Raw genomic sequence first — 18,906 nt, 5'->3', positions numbered from 1 at the left:
TTTACTTAGAAAAATATTGTGATAATAGCACAGCTTGACTTCAGACACGAGCAGGAGTTAGACACAACTATCCTCGTGGCAATAGTGAAAACCCACACAAGCCCGCACTACTGATGATGTCACGCGCACATGCTCACATTTGTTTAAGGCATCCATACATATAATCAAATAGGAAGATGGTTACCATAACACTTCTCCTCCCCCCCCCCCCCCCCCCTTAAATTTCAATCCCCCTTAAGGAAAGAAACATAATAACACACGTCTCAATTATACATCAGTCTTTCAGGGGCTTTGCGACTACGTTGTAATCTGCATAGAACCACTGGTGACTCAATAATCACTGGGGAATCTTGGCTCAGTTGTGTTGGACTTGTGGGTGCAAGGGGCGCAAAAGTAGGTTGGGTGTTAGTGAAAGAATGGCCCTTAACCTCTCTCGGAATAGAGTCCACTGAATGCCTGTGAGCAACAGGAACCACCTCTTGGGCAAAATTACACAGCAGCATCACCTTCTGCTGTGTGATCCGGAAACTTAGCTGTCTAAGAGTCGTGGTATAGATGCATGTGATCTTGGTATCCACAGCTGACCTTTCCATTAATTAGTTTTACCACAAACAATACCAGACCAATTGCTGCCAACATTCTTTACATAGACACAGTCATTTGGATTGAAATGCCTTTGCTTCATATGGTCGTCATGCATCTCCTTCCCACGTTCGCTTCGACATCTGGGTGTAGCAGATCCAGGTGAGACTTTGGCTTCAGCTGGTGAAAGTCCTTTGTCATTTGTGGCATGCTACGAGACTGGAATAAGAACCGTGAGAGCCGAGTTTCCAAAGTACCGCCTGTCATTCTTTTCAGTCCTTCTTTCAATGTCTGTTGATTCACCTGAGGAAGGAGCAGTGCTCCGAAAGCTCGTGTTTGAAACAAACCTGTTGGACTTTAACCTGGTGTTGTAAGACTTCTTACTGTGCACACCCCAGTCCAACGCCGGCATTTCCACATCATGTACAGCTGAACCACTTGACGTTGGATGAAAAGGTTTCACACATAATTCCATTCCTTTGCATAAACTCTTGGAATAAATCACTCATAAACAGTGTCCTGTGAGCAGAAGCTAGGGGTAGTTTAGAGGTGGGTCAGATTAAGTGCTGAAGCTGTCATGGAACAAAAGGCTCCAGGAGTATTAGTTATCGCAGCAAAACAAAGCACTGCTCCGAGCAAGTGTTAGTACGAGAATAAAGGACAGCACTGCATTATGTGAAAGCAAAAACAAGATGCCAATAGGTATTGTTCCATGTCACTGCCCTTTTGCTGTACTCGTACATCAAAAAATATTCTCTTTTCAGCTTTTATAGCATAGTCAGTAGAAAAGGAGATTTTTGCAACACTTTAAAAATGAATATTTCTACCTAGATTTCCTTATTTATGTTGCAATGTGCGTTAGCTTAAATGGGTTTAATGTCAAACACTAAAAATGGAAATTATGCATTCAACATTTCACTCATATGGTTTACTGCTGCATCTCATTATTAGATGCACAGAACTGATAAGGCCATATGTCTGGCTTGTCACTAGTTGTCTTCAGATGGTTGCATGGGACTACTATTTTATACATAACTGGACAAGCCAGGAAGCATCAAGAATCAACCTCGAGACTGAACTGGAATCATATGCAGAGCAGACCAGGTAGGGTATCTTCACAAACAGCATCAATCAACCTGTTGGACTTGATCAACAGCTGTCATTTCCCCCAGATGTGCTGTCAGCCTAGAAATTAGTGAGGTTGTTGTGTAAAAAAAATCAAAAAATGCCACTTCAAAATTTGAATATATGACCTCTGGGCTGTTAGACAACAAATAATCAAACCCATGGAAATCACAATAGAACTATGAGTGAAGAAAGGTCACCAAGTCCATTTGACTTGTTCGTCCACGGAGATTCTTCTTCACATGGTTTATGAGCCCAAGAAACGATTGTACACAACAGAGAGAAAGGAAAAGTGCTAAATCTCTGAATGAATGATCACTTAACTTTTGTAGAAAGATTGTCAGGATTTAATAAGATGTCCACAAAAGTTAGGATGACTGATAAAGAGAAACCATGGAGGAATTTCCTAACATGTTTGTTGAATGGTTTTGTCTTGTTATGGAAAACATTTGGCTTCACTCATACCCATTTTTATTTTGGACCAGTACAAAGTTATCCCAAGGGGTTATGCAGCCTAATTAAACATGGTCAACCTTTGAACAACAGCAAGTGCAGGTTCACCTGTAAAGGGAACTCTTGCGATAACAATAAGTTAAAAAAAATTCAAACCAACAACAAATCACAGGAATGCATCCAAACACAAATCATCGCTATTAGTAGAAATTGGAATAACCTCAGAAACAAAGAGGTTTACAGTACAGGATGAGGAAAATTGGGTCAGTGTAGTGTGCTTGACCACTGCTAATGCAATCTCATTGAGCTATTCCCCTCCATGTCCCTTTATGTTACTCTGCTTCAAACGTGTCCAATCTTCTCTCAAATTGGAGGAGAGAGGTAGAGATGGAAGTAACAGATTTAAAACCGTTTGTCCTATGCATTGAACCATCCGTAACTAAATAAAGCTCATAAGCAGCAATTTAACAGATAATTACAGTCTCAAAACAATGACTTACTTCTCATCAATGTCTGTGTACTTCTTTGTAATATACTGGGCAACATCAGTCTTCTCATCTGGAGGTTTCTGTAAAAAAACAGAAGTAGCTACCATTTACAAAGTGGAAATTGTGGGAAATAATGGGGAGACCCAACTGAAAACTAATCAGAACATATCTCAGAATTTGTAACCATGCAACAAGACAGGTTGGTCACATAACTTCCAATGAGACAGACACCACTCATCCAACCAGTTTATTCTGTCTCAGTTTAAAGATTTTAGTTAGGGACAGGGTGAAAAAGAAATTAATCAAAACTACTCGAGTTTAAATCTCTGCCACATAAACAGAATTATGACTCATCAACCATAGGGGATTTTCACAGTAATTTCATTGCATTATTAATTAATGCAAGCCGACTTGTGACAATAAAGATGCGTATTAGTATACTAATAATCCTGAAAATTTTGTTGTCAACCACCACTTGTTCTGATGTCAGATTGGTGCCACAATGAGTAGTGGTGAATTGATAGGATGCATAATGGACAGAGTTGCTGCTAACAACATGCACTTTTAAATGCATGTTGCATTCTGGAGCTATGGGTAGTGTTGGTAGAGATTCCAACTTTCTCCCTGTTATGGTCAGAAGGGGTAGTTGATTTAAACAGCCCTGATTTCTCCTTTCACCGCCCATCCTTAAACAAAAAGGTGTTTTGAGTTTGATTTCCCCCTTTATCAGCGGTGGCATATTTTCCCAACCCCTCAGTTTTGTCATGATTCAATTTCTGGGAAAACTCATAGGGTTAGTTTATTTGGCACACATTAACACAGGACGATGATAGCAACATAGCCACCTTTTCACTCATATAATAAAAGAGGCGGGCAGAGAAATAAAGATTTAATGGGAAAAGACCATAGAGAAAATAATTATTGTTTCACACGAGTCCAGGCTCCAGAATCAATGTCTAATGGTATATTCCTTCACAGAGGTTGACAACCTGAACTGATGCTGGATAATTAACTTTTCCAGAAGAATTGACTTCCATGATGAGACAAGCATGCAGAGACAAATTAATCTTGGAGAGGATGGTACAAACAGTCTGGTAGAAACACTGTAGATGGGACCAGAGAGATATTCAGCTTGGCAGATTTGCTTTTCTGAACTGCTGCTAGGTTGATGGAGAAAGAGCAGACTGAGCTTTGCAGCACAACACGGAAATATTAACACTTCTTCCAGCTTGGGGGTCATGTCACATGACTCCCACCTCGCCACTTTTGCCGGGACAAAGGGTGCATATCCCTTTGTCTGGGTTCCTTAGGTTGTTAGGGTTCCAACCATTCAGAATTTGAAAGGAAGGTTGCAGGGCTCTTTGTCCTCGCTGACGAGTCGTCTCCAGATGGACAGCCTGGGTTTTGAATTGGATACGGTCAGGGGTTATGAGCGTACCTTCAGAGATAACGAGGCGTGCGTTTCTGCAATACTGCTAAATAGCTCTTATTGCTCAAGGGTCACAGGATGGGACTCAAACTCTGTTCAGAGGCTGGGCCATTACCCACAGCGCCACAGGACCTTCTATTCTATTACTACTTCTAATGCCACAGATTGCAGTATAAGGCAAACCAGGTTCTAAGGAGAGCCTTAAATCATGTTCAGGCCTATACTCAGCAATTAAGTTGACCCCTACCCTAAATTTTCTTTTTTTCCCCAATTAAGGGGTAATTTAGCGTGGTCAATCCACCTGTCCTACACATCCTTGGGTTGTGACGCCCACAGAGACACAAGGACAATGTGAAAACTCCACACGGACAGTGACCCGGGGCTTAGATTGAACCTGGGTCTTCGGCGCCGTGAGGCAGCAGTGCTAACTGCGCCACAGTGCCGCCCGACCCTGCCTTTGCTAAGAAATGATATACTCACATTAGGAGCCAGATCCAACTTTCCAGCTCAGAAATGTATGTTTTACTCATCTTAAATCAGCGCACTGAACCAAACAAGTGAAACAGCCTATATTGCCAAGACGACTTGTAGGTGTTTAAGTCACGCCCACACAGAGCAGACTGCATATGGCCAAAGACAAACAGAAATGGGTCCTCTGGCAAAAGAGATTAAATACAAGTTGGCTTTGAGCTAAAAGTTGTCACATTTGCTAACTCATTCTTCCATCCCTGCACCAGCTTTTGATGAATACTGAATTCCCTTGCTGCATGTTCAATGCAGATCCCACTTTATTTTGCCATTAGATACAATGTAAATGGGTGAAGTGAAGGTGGATTCATCCACCTTTCCTACACCTCTTGGGGGAGGGAAGTCATTGAAGAGAGAACAGTTATGTCACAGAACTTAATCATGATTACACAATTTGGAAATGGTTCGGGACTTTAACACAAAGAAAAAATTAAAAGAATTCAGAGAGTTGAAAGTAAAGAGATTGATTTCATGATAATGTTGACATTAATTGATATCCATCACCGATAAAGGTTTCATTTAACATCAGTTACTTTGGAACTCTACATAAACCTGGGTGACTAGGCATGGTGTAATGCTCAGAAGTAGTTTCCCATTATGTAATCTTTTGATATTCACAAAACAGACTTGATAAAGTCTGGCGTATAGTTGAAGTCTTGGCACTAACTCGATCCTTAAATTTGGAAATAAAAGTATCGAGTTCATGATTTTTGGAAACCTTAGGAATAAATTTGAAACACACACCGACAAAAAAAGTACCAGACATCCCACAAAACAGACTTTTACAAAAATAAATGATCCCTGGTTGATGAGTAGCAACAATAATACAATGAAAACAATGTCAATGGGAGATAAAAGCAGAGAGGAATATGCTGAGTTTACACAGACACCTTCCATTCCTGTCTTTTACCTCCAGTCTCGGGATATGCCAACTGGAAAAAACTCATTCTTTTCTGGAACAGCTTCACACCAGGTTTTCTCATTGGCCAGATGATGTTTTTTTTCTCATGCATCGTGACTTTTAAGTTTTGTTATTCTTACTGCACAAACACCTCATAGCACAGCTTGCACATTCATCACTTCCAAATGAAGAGACCTGCTGAAAGTATTTTGTAAAGTGGTTGTTTTCTGCTATTTAGAGAGTCATAGTGTTAAGCGCTGAAAGAAGCCATTTCGGCCCATCATATCTGTGCCGGCCATCAAGCACCTAATTTGGTTTTCCAATTAAGGGGCAATTTAGCATGGTCAATCCACCTAGCCTCTACATCTTTGCGTTGTGGGGGTGAGACCCACGGGAGAATGTGCAAACTCCACATGGACAGTGACCCAGGGCCAGGATTGAACCCGGGGCTTCAGCGCATGAGGCAGCAGTGCTAACCACTGCGCTGCCCTGCCGCCCTGCACTTCTATTCTAATCCCATTTTCCAGCACTTGGTCCATAGCCTTGTATGCCATGACGTTTCAAATGCTTCTTAAATATTCCACAGAAACCCTGCAGTGCAGAAGGAGGCCATTCAGCCCATCAATTCTGCACCGACCCTCAAAAGGAGTGCTCTACCGAGGCCCACTCCCATGCCTGATCCCTGTAACCCCTCACATTGATCAGAGTCAATCTACCTAACCTGCATATCTATTGACTGTGGGAGGAAACCAGAACACCAGGAGGAAACCGGTGCAGACAGGGGGAGAAGGTGCAATCTCCACACAGACCAGTCACCCAAGGCCTGAATCGAACCATGGTCCATGCCGCTGTGAGACGGTAGTACTAACCACTGTGCCACCATATCACCCAAATTGAAAGAACAGGTTTCTGCCTCGACCACCCTTTCAGGCAGTTAGTTCCAGATTGCCACCACCTTCGGGGAGAAAAAACTTTTCCTTAAATCCCCTCTAAATCTCCAATACCTCAAATCTATGACCCCTGGTTTTCAGCATCTCAACTTAGCGGAAAGTTTATTCCCATCTACCCTAACTGTGTGCCTCATAATTGTGTACATCTCAATCTGGTCTCTCTCTCTTTCCCCTCCCCCCCCCCCCCCCCCCCCCCCCCCCTAGCCTTTTCTGCTCTAAGGAGAACAACCCCAGCCTAACCAGCCTCGCTTCAAGGCTGGAACGCTCCAGCCCAGGCAACATCCTGGTGAATCTCCTCTGCACCCTTTCTAGTGCAATCACATCCTTCCTATAGTGTGGCCACCAGAACTGCACACAGCACTCTAGCTGTGGCCTAATGAGTTTTTTATACAGCTCTATCATAACCTTCATGCTCTTATATGTTATGAGATTTGCCGACATATCTGCTCCTCTATCTCTCCCTGACTGCTTGGGGGTCTATAGTACACTCCCAGCAACATGATTGCCCCTTTTTGTTTGTAAGTTCCACCCATATAGCCTCAGTGGAGGAGCCACCCCTTGTCTCGCCCGATGATGCTATACCCCATGTGCTAATTGATAGCAATAATGCCATACTCCCATGTGCTAATCGATACCCTCAGTTCATTGGCCTTACCCGTCAAGACTCCTTGCATTAAAATATATGCCATCCAGCCTGGCCATATTCCCTTGTGCATCAACATGTCTATTTTTGCCTCTGCTTTCCAAACTGACTTAGTTTTTCTTACATATTTAGGTGCGCATGACCCCGACTATATCTCCACACAGTGGCCCACTGTGACAAACAAATTTGTTTAAACCTCCCTGCAAAGACCTTGGTCCCATTTTGGTTCAGGTGCAACCTGCCCATCTTGTACAGGGCCCACCTTCACCAGAAATGGATCCAGTGATACAGGAAATGAAAGCCCTCCCTCCTACACTATCTCTTCAGCCACATATTCATCTGGTCTATCCTTCTATTCCTATGCTCACTAGCATGTGGCACCAGAATTAATCCAGATGTTTCAGGCCTTGCTTTTCAATCTGTTACCGGGCTCCCTAAATTCTTGCTCTAGGACGTCATCCCTCTTTCTGCCCACGTTGTTGGTACCAATGTGAACCACGATCTCTGACAGTTCACCCTCCCCCTTCAAAATGCTCTGCAGCTATTGAGTGACATCCTTGACACTGGCACCAGGGAGGCCACACACCATCCTGGAGTCATGTCTGCAGCCATAGAAACGCCTGTCTACACACCTCACTATTGAGTCTCCTGCCATTACTGCTCTTATTCCTCCCCCATTGCGCAGCTGAGCCATCCACAGTGCCGTGAACTTGGTTCTGGCTGCCCTCCCCAGAGGAACGGTGATTCTCACCATTTTCCAATACAGAAAAACGATTCTTGAGTGAGATGCTCTCTGCGGCTTTCCTGACTACTTGCCTGCCCCATTCTTGTTACTGGTGGTCACCCATCCCCTCTGACTCCACTTCCTTAAGTTACCGGGTGTTTTCAGTTTCAGTTTCCCTATCCACTGAACTCCTCATTGTTCACATCATGTGCCCTCTTTAGCCCACACAAGAGAAGCAATCCAGACTAGACGCTTAGTCGTGATTAAGCTGATAGCACTCTCACCTCAATCAGAGGGCAGAAAGTTGAAGTCCCATTCCAGAGACTTGAGCATCAGATCTGGGCTGTGATTCCAGTGCAGCACTCAGGACGTACTGTGCTGTCAGAGGTGATATCTTTCAGATGAGACATTAAATTGAAGCTCCATCTCTCAACTAAACACAAAAAGATCCTGTGGGCCTCCGACAGAGAAGAGAAAGGGTACTCTTGCCCAACATCCTGACCAATATTTATCCCTCAGCCAACACAATTAAAAACAGATTTTTAAGTTGAAACTTGCAAGATCGCGCTGTACACAAATTGGCTGCTGCTTCTATTGCAGTGACTAAACTTTATTGGCTTTGGGACATTGAGTTGTGAAAGGCACTACATAAATGCAAGCTCTTTGTTTTTTTAACGCTTCGTCACCAGTGACCACAGGAGGTTCAGTTCCCATCAGGTAAATCTCATTCTCTTCCTCTTCCAGGTGAATTATCCCATCAAAACATCGCCTCTTGGTGGTTGCACCAAAAGATTTTCAAATCTCATACAGCTGAATCCAGCCAGGATGAGCAGATGCCTTGCTCGTCATGCTTTTCAGATAAGCTGACAGTAAGAAATATGAAAACATTTAGAGCCATTAAAGGAAGCTCAATCACTGGTTAGTGTCTTAGTGTGGAAAATTGCACTTTTCTAACACATTGACCTGGAGCTACTAGATTGTGGCAGTCAGATTTGTCATATTCTTGGATCTATCACCCAGATTTTGTTATAAAATAAATATATTTGTCCGACACAAGAGAGTACAGAAAAAGTGAGGAAGTAGCTTAGAAATTTAAGAAAAATAGATATGCAAAAGGATGGGCATTGATAAATCAGTTGACAATGTTCTTTTGGACAAAATTGTTGACGTTGCCCAGTTTTTAAATACTTTGGCCTCTATCCTAGCTATGCGGCTGAGACAACAAGAAACAATAACAACTTGCATTTTTATAGCCCCTTTCAGATTATTCATGAAGACCTGCCTTCTCAACCTTGCCCCTCACCTGAGGTGTGGTGATCCTCAGGTTAGTAAGAAGTCTCACAACACCAGGTTAAAGTCTAACATGTTTGTTTCAAACACTAGCTTTCGGAACACTGCTCCTTCCTCAGGTGAATGAAGAGATTCATGAAAGACAAATTCAAAAATGTCAGACAATGCTTAGAACGCGAGCATTTGCAGGTAATTAAGTCTTTACAGATCCAGAGATAGGGGTAACCCCAGGTGAAAGAGGTGTGAATTGTCTCAAGCCAGGACAGTTGGTACGATTTCACAAGCCCAGGCCAGATGATGGGGGATGAATGTAATGCGACATGAATCCCAGGTCCCGGTTGAGGCCGTACTCATGTATGCGGAACTTGGCTATAAGTTTCTGCTCGGCAATTCTGCGTTGTCGCCCGTCATGAAGGCCACCTTGGAGAACGCTTACCCGGAGATCAGAGGCTGAATGCCATTGACTGCTGAAGTGTTCCCCGACTGGAAGGGAACATTCCTGCCTGGTGATTGTCGCGCGATGTCCGTTCATTCGTTGTCGCAGCGTAAGCATGGCGAGATCTTAAGGAGCATCTTAAAGGAGGAAAGAGATTTAGAAGGGAATTCCAGAGCTCAGAGGTTGGGCAGCTGAAGATAGGGCCACCAATGCTGCAGCAATTCAAATTAGGATAGCTGAAGAGGTCAGGAGTGTTGGAGCACAGAGATCTCAGGGTAAGGCTAGAAGAGATCACAAGGATAGGGAGGGGAGAGGCCTTAACTGCAGTTGAAAACGTGTGAAATCTTGAAAATCAAGCACGGCGTAACTGGAAGACACCTTAAGTCGGACAGCAGAAAGGAGATGGGTGAGCAAGACTTGGAAAGAGTTAGGACAGGAGAAGCAGTATTTTGAATGGCCTGAAATTTGCAGAGGTTTTAACTAGGGAGGCTGGCCAGGAGTTCACTAGAATAGACATGTCTGGAGATAACAAAAATAAACATAAGGGTTTCAAGCAGCAGGATAAAGTCAGATGATGTTACAGTGGTGGAAACAGCTATGTTGCCAGAAACTCATTTTAGAGCCAAAATGGCACCAAGAACAATGATGCCGATGGCGAGGTGAACAGAGTTCATTATGAGTGCAAGAGGATGAGTTCTGCCTTCACAATGTTTAATTGCAGCAAGGGCAGCATAGTAGCATAGTGGCTAGCACTATGGCTTCACAGCTCCAGGGTCCCAGGTTCAATTCCCGGCTTGGGTCACTGTCTGTGCGGAGTCTGCACGTTCTCCCCGTGTCTGCGTGGGTTTCCTCCGAAAGCTCCGGTTTCCTCCCACAAGTTCCGAAAGACGTGCTGTTAGGAGAATAGGACATTCTGAATCCTCCCTCTGTGACCCGAACAGGCGCCGCAGTGTGGTGACTCGGGGATTTTCACAGTAACTTCATTGCGGTGTTAATGTAAGCCTACTTGTGACAATAAAGATTATTATTATATCAGTACATTCAGTGCTTGATGTCGAACACAGTCGGACAGTGTGGAGAGAGTGGATGAGTCAAGAGAAGCATAGCTGAAGTTGAGGTGGGAACTGACAGCTTCCATTGGGAAACTAATGCTGCAGCACTGGAAATTAATGCTGCAGCATTTAAGTAATAAATGGGAGGGTGATACCAGGGGTAATGGTATGGGAGTCGGAAAAGAAGTTATTGCACGTGGATTCCCTGGCTCTGTCTGGGTAACTAGCAGGTCAAAGTCCATTTGTAGATTTTTCCTCTCTGCCAATAGTTCCATGGTCATGGCTGTGGAGTACCGCCGATCCACCTCCAGTATGGAGTCGATCAGCTGTTGCCTTGTCACCCTCTCCCTTCCTGTCTTTAAGTGCCCTGTACACAGTAATCTCCCCCTTTATCATCCACCGCCTTCAGTGCGTCACAGAACATGGAGGCTGAGATCCCCGTTTTGGTTGCAGGTTATATAACCGCTGGTGGCTTGTGTAATCCACTCACAGAATGTCTTGTTGGCTAGGAGAGGCGCGAGCAGCCTCCATGGGGGGCATCGAGTCCAGCCCGTCTCCAACCTCACATCCAGGTAATGTGGAGCGTGTTCAAAGATTACTTTTGCAGAGGATCACTCCTACTATCCCTGGGTGCACTATGTCCCCACTACGAGGAGGCCCATCCTCGTGTAGACCCTATGGACCTGGGAGAAGAAGAACTCCTCCCTTGGGTGTTTGAACCTCCACAGGTCCACTGACCCCCATCTGTTCCTTAAAGGCGTTTAGTTCCCTCGCAATGCTTGACTGCTTTGCCGATTTAGGGCTGGGTCTGTGTGTTTGTGGGTCCGTAATGCAGTTAAAGTCTCTCTCTCTCCTCCCCACCCACCCCGCCCCCCTGGATCTCGCCAGTTGGGGGCATACACATTTACAAACACTATTGGTGCCCCTTCCAGGACACAGCTAACCATGACACACCACCCCCCTGGGAAAAGAGAGGATACTACCTCAACAGAGAGAATTGTTGATGATAGCAATTAACATGGCAGGCAAGATGTGGGGGACAGAGAACAGAAAATGCTGAAAATACTCAGCAGGTCAAGGCATCAACTGTGAAGAGAAACAGAGGTAATGTTTTGGACTGATGAAAGGTCAAAGCTGTCTTGAAATAATAACTTTGTTTCTCTCCACTGATGCTGCTTGACCTGCTCAGTACTTCCAGCATTTTCGGTTTTACTTTCAGATTTCCAACATCTGCAGTATTTTGCATTTGCAGACAGAAATAGAAGTTGGATGGTCAGCAATTTTGTGGAAATAGGGACTGGAGAGCAAGAGGTGGATCTCATCAACAAGATGAATTTGGACAAGAAATGAGGGATGAAATTGGAGAACAAGAGAAAGAGACCAATGCCACTTTCATACCATGTGCCTTTCACAGTGAGTCACCACGAGTGATGGGGTACACTCAAATGACTTCTCGTGCGCTGTTCCATCAGAAATAGTGTTGAATAGGTCATGAACGTTTAATTATGGAGATGAGAAAAATATCAGCTAGGATTGAATGGCGGAGCAGACTCTCGGTGGGCCAAGTGGCCTAATTCTGCTCCTATATCATATGGTCTTAGCAACGTGTAATTATGGTATGTTCGATTTTAAGGACACCCGTTTTAAATTGAGTTTAAAAAGTCATTTTCAAATAGAAGTATGGGCAGGCAACCTGGCATCTTTCTGTGTTGTTCAAACTTCATCTCTTATCACTGTATGAAGAGTCATTAAAATGCAAGTACTCCTCCAGGGATGGCCACAGAACCTTCTAAAAGGTGTGAAAACTGTTGGGCTATGTACTCTGGGATAGCACAGTCTGCAACTCGATCCAGCTTTGACCAAAAGATACTCCAGACTTCAAAGTAAGTTCAATGTGATTTATTGAACCATTAACACAGGTCTCTATGAGTTCGACTCTCCTGCTAATCTTGATATAGTAACTCAGTCTAACTAACCAGTCTGTTCTAAGCCACGTGGTGGGTGTGATGCTTCTGATCTGTCCCTGTCCTACTCTCCAAGTGTCGCCTGTGGAAAAGAGACAGAGCATGTGTGCCCTGTCCTTTTATATGGGTTGCCCCCTTGTGGTAGTGTCACCTCTGGGCGTCTTGACTGCCCATTGGTCGTGTCCTATTCTTTGTGTTCATTAGCTGTATGTCTGCATGTCATGACATCTCTGGTGCTGCCTCTAGTGTTTACTTAGTTGTAGTGTATTTACATTAACCCCTTGTGTATTTACAGCAATGCATATCACCACAAAAACCCTTTGGCTTCAAAGGGAACAGGAAGCAGTAAGAGTGTCAAAGGACATCAATGTAATTAACTCCCTTGCTTATTTGAAGCAATGACCAATTGAAAATCAACACAGGAGTCATTTTTGTGTTTTAAAACTGTGTAAAGGAGGCTGTAAGAAGCCATTTTGTGCGGCAGTGTGACAGATAACAGCAGCACACAGCTCTCAGCTGATACAGCCATGAGTCACATGTGAGGGCTGGGGTTTCCTGCCACTGGAAGTTAGAGAGGAAGGCATCTGGAAAGTCCATCTGTGGTGTGCTGAAAATAAACCAGGCAATCTTCAAATATTGGTACCTTCTGTTTTCACTAAGGAAATGAGCCTTTACTCGCTCCCAGCATCTGTTCTAACTAGGGGCTTTTCACAGTAACTTCATTGAAGCCTACTCGTGACAATAAGCGATTTTCATTTTTTCATTTCACCTACCAAGTCCACCTACAAAGGAAAACTTCAAATCTTCAATTTAGCAACCCAACATAGCAGCTAAACCCAACCTCAGCTCGGAAGAATTAGACTCAAAACGTTAACCCTGTTTCTCCCTCTCCAGATGCTGCCAGACTTGCTGAGACTTTCTCGCATTTTGTGTTTTTATTTTAGATTTCCAGTATCCGCTTTTATTTTACTCCAGTTTCAACCATTTCACTTCGGAAAGAAGAAATTCAAGCTATGAGCCCGCAATGATACCTCATAGAGACTGATATGAAATCTCATTTTTAGATATCAAATTTTCTTAAATTTGCAATAACTTTATCACTTTTTCTTAAGTAACTTACAACTGGGCTGATTTTAAAGTAAATTAAAAGGGAGTTAGACACACACACAGAGACAGACACACAGAGAGTGGGACAGATAGGTAGAGACATAGAGACAGACACAGAGACAAATAGACAGAGGGACAGTGAGAGAGAGACACACAGACAGAGAGAGAGACACACAGACAGAGAGAGAGACACACAGACAGAGAGAGAGACACACAGACAGACAGCCGGACAGACAGACAGAGAGAGTTGAGACCCAGTTGAACGCTGCAATGTGTAGCATTACTGTTGCTCAACACCACTCCCTTGGCTCTCTGTCCTGGCAAACATTACTCCTCCACATATCCGCTGACTTGCAACAACGCACAAAATGATAGAAATAGTTCACAATGCTACTTCGTGCTGATCGATTAAGCCCACCCAAGGTAACACTCCCATCAAAAAGTCTGATCTGGAAAAACCTTCCCAAACAGGGCTTGAACGCAAATTCCACCTGGACAAATGAAAGGGAATCATTGGACATGACAAACAAGTACCTGGTCTCAAACCCAATCCAACAGCTGCCTGGTTCCAACCTTCCAAAGAAAATGTGGTCCACCCTCAACAGGTTCAAGACCGCCACGGCCCCTAGTGGTTAAGCTTCACAGATGGGACAATCGTGTGAGCCCCCCATGTACCTGTGGGAGAGAGCAAACTGTGCACCACATCAGAGAAGAATGTCCAATCCACACTCAGCAGAGGCCGAGCCGCACTCAACACAGCAGGACCAGAAGAAACTGCTTGGCATTCGCGAAATAAATAAATTACTGTGCACAACTAACATCCATAGTGTCAAGATAAAAGGACTATTTTCCCCACTTTCATGCAGAGTAATAATTTTTTTGAGGTCTAGTTGTAATGCGGACCGCGTACCATGCTATATAAAAGAAATGCCAAGTTTCCGACTGTTGTGTATTAGAATGTTTTACCAGTGAAGGTGACTGAATAGCTATGACAGCACAGCAGTTAGAACATTTAGTGCTTAATTTCCAAGCTTGGCCCACAGGAAAAACAAACTGCGATTCTGACCGCAAAACCATGAACTCATCAGAAAGGACTTTGATCCGTGACACTGGCTGAGAAACAGGTGTTCTTTATTTTCTTAAGGTCTATTCTAGCGAACAATTCCTGCGTGTGGGCAAACCACACCAAGATTTCCAATTCAAGCAGTGTTACTTTGCATGCTGAGGTGGAATAAAACAAACAGAACTGCAGAACAGGTGGGGGAATAACCTAGTTTATAGCAGAACGAGCAAACTTGCTAAGAACCAAAATTAAATAGCGATTTTTAAAAACTAGAATTTTACCCTGCACAATTCAGTTCTTAATTGTTATTTTCTCCAAGTTATCATCTGCCCACCTAAACTTGCAGAATTACTACAGCTCAACAGCATGCGCCTGATCAAACGTAACAGTTCTAATTCTGTTAAAGCACCATTAACAATAATGAGGGCTGTGCTGCCATGGCTATCTGCTGTTGTCCAGCTATCATATCATCAGTTGCTGGAAATGTAGGCTGTAATGGGTCGATAAAACAGCAAACTCGATCTATGATAGCAAATTTAGGACCAATTTGCCTCTTTAATGCAACTTACAGGCTTGATATACTATTTATGGCTGATGAGCTACCTTGCATGAGAACTGACTTGTCAAGGGAACAGAAGGTGACAATAACAGAAACAAGATGGACTGTGAGAGATGAGAGTGGTGAAACTGTGAGAGGTGCAGTGAATGTGTCAGTCCTGGACATCAAGGCTTCATTTGACAGCGTGGCCCGAGCAAAATAGAAGTCCGCGGGAATCAGGGAAAAGACTTATACTCATTAGAGTCGTACCTAGGCACAAAGGAAGGTTGTGGTTGTTCAAGATCAATCATCTCAGTCCCAGGGCATCACAGAAGCGGAGTGGTTAGCACTGTTGCTTCACAGCGCCAGGGTCCCAGGTTCGATTCACGGCTTGGGTCACTGTCTGTGCGGAGTCTGCACATTTTCCCCGTGTGGGTTTCCTCCAGGTGCTCCAGTTTCCTCCCACAAGTTCCGAAAGACGTGCTATTAGGTGAACTGGACATTCTGAATTCTCCCTCATTGTACGCGAACAGGCGCCGGAATGTGGCGACTAGGAGCTTTTCACAGTAATTTAATTGCAGTGTTAATGCAAGTCTACTTGTGACAATAAAGATTATTATATTATTATCACTGCAGGGGTTCCTCAGGGTAGTGCCCCAGGTGCATCCTTTAGCTGCTTTAACAAAGACCGTCCCTGCATAATAATGTCAGAAATTGGGATATTCACTGCTGACTGTACAATGTTCCAACATCATTTGTAGCTTCTCAGATACTGAAGCAGTGCGTGTCCATATGCAAAAAGACCTGGACAACATTCAGGCTTGGTTTTTTTTAATACATTTATGGGATGTCGGTGTCATTGGCTAGGCCAGCATTTATTGCCCAACCCTTTCTGCCCTTCAGAAGGGTTAATACGTGGAAAGTAACATTTGAAAAATGAAAATCGCTTATTGTCATGAGTAGACTTCAATGAAGTTACTGTGAAAAGCCCCTAGTCGCCACATTCCGGCGCCTGTTCGGGGAGGCTGTTACAGGAAGCACACTAATGCCAGGCAATGACTTTCTCCAACAAGAGAGAGTCTAACCACCTCGGCTTGACATTCAAGGCATTGCCATCGCTGGATCCCCCATTATTAACAACCTCGGGGCTACCATTGACCATAAATTGGACTGGATTAGCCATACAAATACAGTGTTTACAAGAGCAGGTCAGACGCTGGGAATTCAGCAATGAGTAATTCACTTCCTGACTTCGCAAAGCCTGGCTACCATTGATAAGGCACAAGTCATAATGTGATGGACTACTTTCCACTTGCCTGGATGAGTAGCTCCAACAATGATCAATAAACACAATGACATTGAAGATAAAACAATCCACTTGATTGGCTCCCCTTCCACCATCTCCAAATCTACTTCCTCCACCACCGATGCAGCAATGCGTACCATCTACAATGTGCAATGCAGAAACTCACCAAGGCTCCTTCGACAGCACTTTCTAAATCTGCACCCTCTACCACCTGGAAGGACAAAGGCAGCAGATGCATGGGAATACCACCACCTGCAAGCTCCCCTCCAAGACATACATAATGATGACATGGAATGATAGCACTGTTCCTTCACTGCCGCTGGGTCAAAACCCTGGAGCTCCCTTCCTAATGACACTGTGGGTGTACCTGCACCACATGGACTCCAATGCTCCAAGAAAGTGGCTCAGCACAACATTCTCATGGGCAATTAGGGATGGAGCAATAAAATGCTGGTCTAGCCATTGACACCCAAGTTTCATCAAAGAATTTAAAAAAACGATCTTGATGACAGTAATAACGAATTGACTTTTTAAAAGTCACTCGCGGAATGTAAGCTTTGCTGGCAAGACCAGCATTTATTGCCTTCTCAACTGCCTCTGAGAAGGAAACCACTTATGTCCATGATATCTGCCCCATGGTCTTCAAGCATTCAATCAATAAGGTGAGGAATTAAGACCTCACATTGCATATTTTTATATGTACACAATATATTATATATATATATATATTATATATATTTATATATATAGATAACCTCATTGCTATTTATAAAATGAAATAAAAACTGAACCATTTCCATAAATTGGCTGAATCTATGTCTGTCTCTGACTCCCAAACAAAACGAGCTGTCTAGCAGTATCGGGAAACTCGCACATAGTTATCTCTGGGGAGCTACACTTACACCCCTGTGGGCTGTACAGACCTTTTGCTCGTCTGCTTTGACAAAAAGGCCCCACAAGCTTTCTTTCGATTCTTAATGGTTGGGACATTTAACAATCTCAGAGACCCAGGCGAGGGTTTACACAGCTGCTGTCAAAGACAGTCCAGAGAGGTGGGTGTCATGTGGCATGGGCCTCTGACTTGTAGAACCAGCAATATTGCTTTGCTGAACGACAAAGCTCAATCTGCTTTTTACCATCTAACTGGCAGCCTCACAGAAAAGGAGCCCTGCCCAGGTTGAACACTGCTTCTGCTAGAAATTCTGTACCACTACTTACAAAGCTGATTCATCTCCTTGTGTGAAGTCAACACCACGGGAAAAATCAATTATGCAGCATGAGTTTTCAGCTCACTGACCTCTGTGAAGGAATATCTCTTTGGACTTTGGTGCTTGACTCCAGAATACACGTGAAACAATATTTATTTTCTCTGTGGTCTCTGCACTATAAATCTTTATTTTCTCTAACCCTCTCTTTACTATCTGAAGGGGAGGGGGACATTGCAAACACTCTTTCCGCATTCTGAATGTGTGCAAATAAATTACTCATTTGAGGTTCATCCTATCTCAAGTTTGCTGTGCGGTTATTAAAGACCAGTTGAATCACACTAAAATGATTGTGGCGTTGGGAAATGAGTCACCAATTATAAAGACGGATAGGTTGGAAGAGGAGAACCTAGTGCCATTTAAATTAAGCTACCACCTGTCTATAATAATATGAAATACAGCATATCTACCATATTGTAAAATTTGTAGAGGACACCTAGTTTAATGGCTTCATGATGAATTTAAGCAACAGCTTACATCAGCGAAATCTGGATCTAATGAATGGATGGCTTAAGGAATGACTGACTTTTTTAAAAAGCCCACAGGATTAGAAATAACACATTTGAAGGAAAATATCTGCCACATCCCAGAATTGGCTACAAGTGATAAGTTTACTTTTCAGGCCGAAAGATGATTAAAACTTACTCTACGCAGTCAATCAGAATGCGCGCTATACTCGTGAATAGACATACCTGCTCAATACTCAACAGGAGACTGATCAGCTGCTAAGCATTTCATGTCTAACTTCAGTACTTCTAATATTTGCGTTTTGACCTGAAGCACTGTCTGTATTTCATTTTTTTATTCCCTGAATCAGCACTCATCAGCGTGACTCTCACAGCACATGACAAGGCATAAATACATCCCAGGATTGAGTTGGCTTGGTTTATTGAGTGCACCTGAAACATTTTTGCTTCATCTCTAATTCAATGAAAATATCGCAACCAGTGACTGGATTCAAATTTGTGCATTATGTAATGGCAAAATACTAAAATTCTGTACCTGAATCAGCTTAGATGTCAATTGACACGAACACATGAAATATGCTAAATGCTGTACACA

The 18,906-nt window shown here is 43.5% G+C and overlaps 1 protein-coding gene across 1 annotated transcript in view; it reads right to left on the bottom strand.

The window, feature by feature from the left end:
- The window catches only part of atf6 (activating transcription factor 6), a 440,428-nt gene that overhangs the window by 265,909 nt on the left and 155,613 nt on the right, over positions 1 to 18,906 (bottom strand). The window contains exon 13 of the mRNA XM_038795101.1: positions 2,661 to 2,728. Within this exon, the coding sequence (XP_038651029.1) occupies positions 2,661 to 2,728 (68 nt within the window). The remainder of the gene's footprint in view (positions 1 to 2,660; positions 2,729 to 18,906) is intronic.

This window comes from Scyliorhinus canicula, chromosome 4 (genome assembly GCF_902713615.1).
Source record: "Scyliorhinus canicula chromosome 4, sScyCan1.1, whole genome shotgun sequence".
Taxonomy (NCBI): domain Eukaryota; kingdom Metazoa; phylum Chordata; class Chondrichthyes; order Carcharhiniformes; family Scyliorhinidae; genus Scyliorhinus; species Scyliorhinus canicula.
This window is presented reverse-complemented; position numbering and strand designations above follow the sequence as displayed.